The 3,351-nt window shown below is 45.4% G+C and overlaps 1 protein-coding gene across 1 annotated transcript in view; it reads right to left on the reverse strand.

Moving 5' to 3' along the window:
* Positions 1 to 2,945, reverse strand: part of NMNAT3 (nicotinamide nucleotide adenylyltransferase 3) — a 9,747-nt gene extending 6,802 nt beyond the window's left edge. Inside the window, exons 1-2 of the mRNA XM_008589493.1 lie at positions 2,824 to 2,945; positions 935 to 1,017 (exon numbers count right to left, since the gene is read on the reverse strand). Of these exons, the coding sequence (XP_008587715.1) occupies positions 935 to 1,017; positions 2,824 to 2,945 (205 nt within the window). The remainder of the gene's footprint in view (positions 1 to 934; positions 1,018 to 2,823) is intronic.
* Between the last annotated feature and the right edge of the window lie 406 nt (positions 2,946 to 3,351).

The raw sequence follows: 3,351 nt of genomic DNA on the forward strand, positions 1-3,351 counted from the left end.
GTTTCCTAGTTGTGTTCCGGGAAGCACTAGTTCTGAGAAATACTAACAGGCATTAAGTGATTAAAAAGTAGTGAGAATGACTGCAAGCTACTTCTATTTCTTGTACGGTCACAACACACATGGGCATAGTAAAAGCTCTGAAAAGTCCTGCAGTAAAGGAACCATTTTAGGTGTGTTTAACCTTGGCATCCCCAAACCCTTCTGGTCTGGGAGTAGTGTCTCACCCACCAAAGTTGGGAGACCCTGCAGGAAAAACGCTGCAGGTGGGCCGCTGGGACTGTGGCCCAGTGGGCCCAGTGACTCCCGCTCGTGTCACACTCTGCCTTCCCACTGCCATGTGGAACCCTGCTCTATCTGCATGGGAGGGCAGTGTATTCGATCTGAACGCCAGGGCCACTCATGCTCTAAGATCACAGCCAGCGAGGTCCATCAGACACCAGGACAGGACAATGGGGTAGAAACTCAGGGTTACAAACTAAGAGGATAATCCAAATCGACCTTAAATTCCCCTAAAAATAGTCTTCCTCTTCTGAGTAAACCATTGAGGGATACTGCTATAAAGTGTTAGTCTCTGTCCAAGTTTTATAAGGGCACATTTTGCATTCAAAAAGGCTAAGGCTTTTAAAAGAACCCCAGCATCACTCTCCAGTTTAGCCCTGTGTGACCCTGACTGTAATCCATGTCACAAGCACAAGTCACAAGGTTAGGTAAACTGCTTAGGGACAGAAAATCCCAAATTCACACAATTTACAGGGGGTGGTGGCAGACTGCCTAATCTGACCTTTCAGCCTCAGAAGTGTCACCCCAACTAGGTGGGTCTCTAATTCCTTATCTAGAGCGTTGGACTTGAGTCCTCTGCAGCTGTGACCCCCGTTGGTTTTCACATGAATCTCTGATATCTTATCCTCCTCCAGACAAGAGGGTCAGTACCCACCTGTGGGGGCCGGGGCGAGTGCCTTGGTGTGGTCCGGGCCTTCCCTCTGGGGCAGGGATCTGAGCAGTTCACTGTGATGATGCCTGTGTCATAAACATAAAGGCTCAGGGTGTGTCTGTCCTCCAGCTCCCAAGGCCACCCGGGGTTCGAGTCTCAACCTGCTTTTATCCATTTTAGTTTGCCTGTTCCACAAATACTTGTCAAGGGCCTAGTATGTGCCAGGTGCTAGGATAGAAAGCAGATGCTATCTGGGTCCTCACAGAGAGCCCTATCTAGGACAGTTCACTACCTTCTGTGAAACCTGGGTGAAAGTGGTAAAATTAGCACATTTCTACTATTTTAGCATTTTCTTCAATATTTCTCACTTAAAAAAAGTCAATGTTCAGTAGATGTTAAGGACATGGTATATTAGAATCAGAAAACTGAGTTCAAAACACACATTTCCATTTGTAAACCAGGGATAATGACACCTACTTCTTAGACTTCTGTGGAGATAAACGAGCTGTACACATCAGGCACTGGCACAGGACATGGGCCACAGCAAGCTCTAAAACAAGATGCTCGCTCTTATTATAAGCTAGTATCTCAGAATGCAATAGTGTGATGGCAAGAGCCAGGGCTTGAAGCCAGATGGCCTGGGTTGAGTCCCGGCTCCCCACCAGCTGGCTGTGTGACTCTGTGTGAGTGATTTCAGGTCCCCATATGAATGGTTCTGTATCGGCAAATGAGAAATAATGATAGTGCCCACCTCTGATGGGTGGTTATGAAGATTAAAGGCATTAATACATGCAGAGTGTGCCAGGCATTTCAAACATGACTAGACTTATGCCAATTTGGCATGCCCAGCTTTTTTTTTTAGCAATCCATCTTCTGTAAATCAAGAGATACCTGTACCTTCTTTTAAAATCAAACACAAGTAATCACTATATACTCTTTCTTGTATCAATTTGATCTTTCATCTTCCACTTACTATAATATGCATTTACTAGAGCTGTGTTTGGGAGCGAGCGGTGCCTGGTACAAAATGCATATGCTTTTCAGCCAGAGCGGGTGGATTCCAGTTCAGGCTCTCCTGTTTGTATGACTTTGGATGAATCACTGACACTTTCAGAGCCTCACTGGCCTCATCTGCTGATTGGTCGTGAAAGTTAACACTGGCCTTGTCTACATCAACGTCACAAGCACAGAAAGTGCCCAATAAATGTTAGCTGTTCTTATTATCATTATTCAGCCTATCTTTCCACCAGATTGTGAACAGAGACTCCATTTAATTAATCTTTATAATCTTTGTACCTAGGAGTATGCTCACCTAAAGTCTGCTGAATTCAGGAATGATGGAAGGAGTGGATGAATACATTTAAACCTGGTCTAAAGCTTTTCCTGATTATCTCAGAGCCTTCTTAGAGCCTGGCTGGACCCGGTGTTTCCATTATTGCTTTACTTCTTTGCTTTTGGTAAGCCTTACCTCTGAGGATTCCCTCCTGGGTTGGTCTGGGCTCTTGCTTCAGACTGAAGTAGGTTTGAGTCTCACCTCAACTTTCCAATTGTAGGACTTTGAATATTTTACAGGCTTTTCAGAATGTCCATTTCCTCATCTGTAAAATGGGGCTAAACCCACCTACCTCACAGAGTTACTGAGCTGATTAGATATATGTGAAAGAGCCCAACACACATGGTAGGTGACCAATAAACGGTGGTGACTGTCATTTCATTTTACTTACTTTGAAGCTCTGAGTTCAAGTTGACCCTGCTTTCAGTATTAGCTGGATCTCTAAACTATGTTGTGCAAATGATTGCTTTCACTACCACATGCATTTTCCCCCGGGGCTTCTACTCTGCCTCTGTGGGTCTTGGCTATTGCTTCCTCTTGCCACCTGCCTGAGTGGTACCCTGGTGTACCCAGCTCTGGGGCTGTGTTCTCTGTGTCCTCTGTGTCCTCAGTAGCCCCACCAGTCTCCAGGGAGGCCCCATCAAAGGGGAACTGTGGCAGGAGCAAAGTCAGCCACGCCATGGTCCCAGTGATCTGCAGATCACTGTTTTTGAAGATGGCCATAAGGGAGGCTTCAGAGTTAACAGATGGAGCTCCACCTCTTGTTTATTTGTTATGTGACTGTGATTAACTTAGTCTCTCTGAGCCTCAGTTTCTTTATCTGTAAAATGAGGACAACATAAGGTCATGTTTGCAAAGGGTCGTGTGATATGGTGATGGTGATGCTGATGCTGATGCCGATGATGGACCACATCAAATGGCACCGTGACTCAGCCTTTCTCTCCCACAACACAGGGAAAAGGTGAGTGCAATAAGCCATCAAATGCCCTAAAGCCATGACAGTTGGCCTAGATTTTAAAAATTAGAATAAAAATAACCCGACGAGGAGAAAAACTCCCACACTGAACACACATCAAAGTGGTGTTTG

Source organism: Galeopterus variegatus, unplaced genomic scaffold, assembly GCF_000696425.1.
Source record: "Galeopterus variegatus unplaced genomic scaffold, G_variegatus-3.0.2 Scaffold5478, whole genome shotgun sequence".
Taxonomy (NCBI): Eukaryota; Metazoa; Chordata; class Mammalia; order Dermoptera; family Cynocephalidae; genus Galeopterus; species Galeopterus variegatus.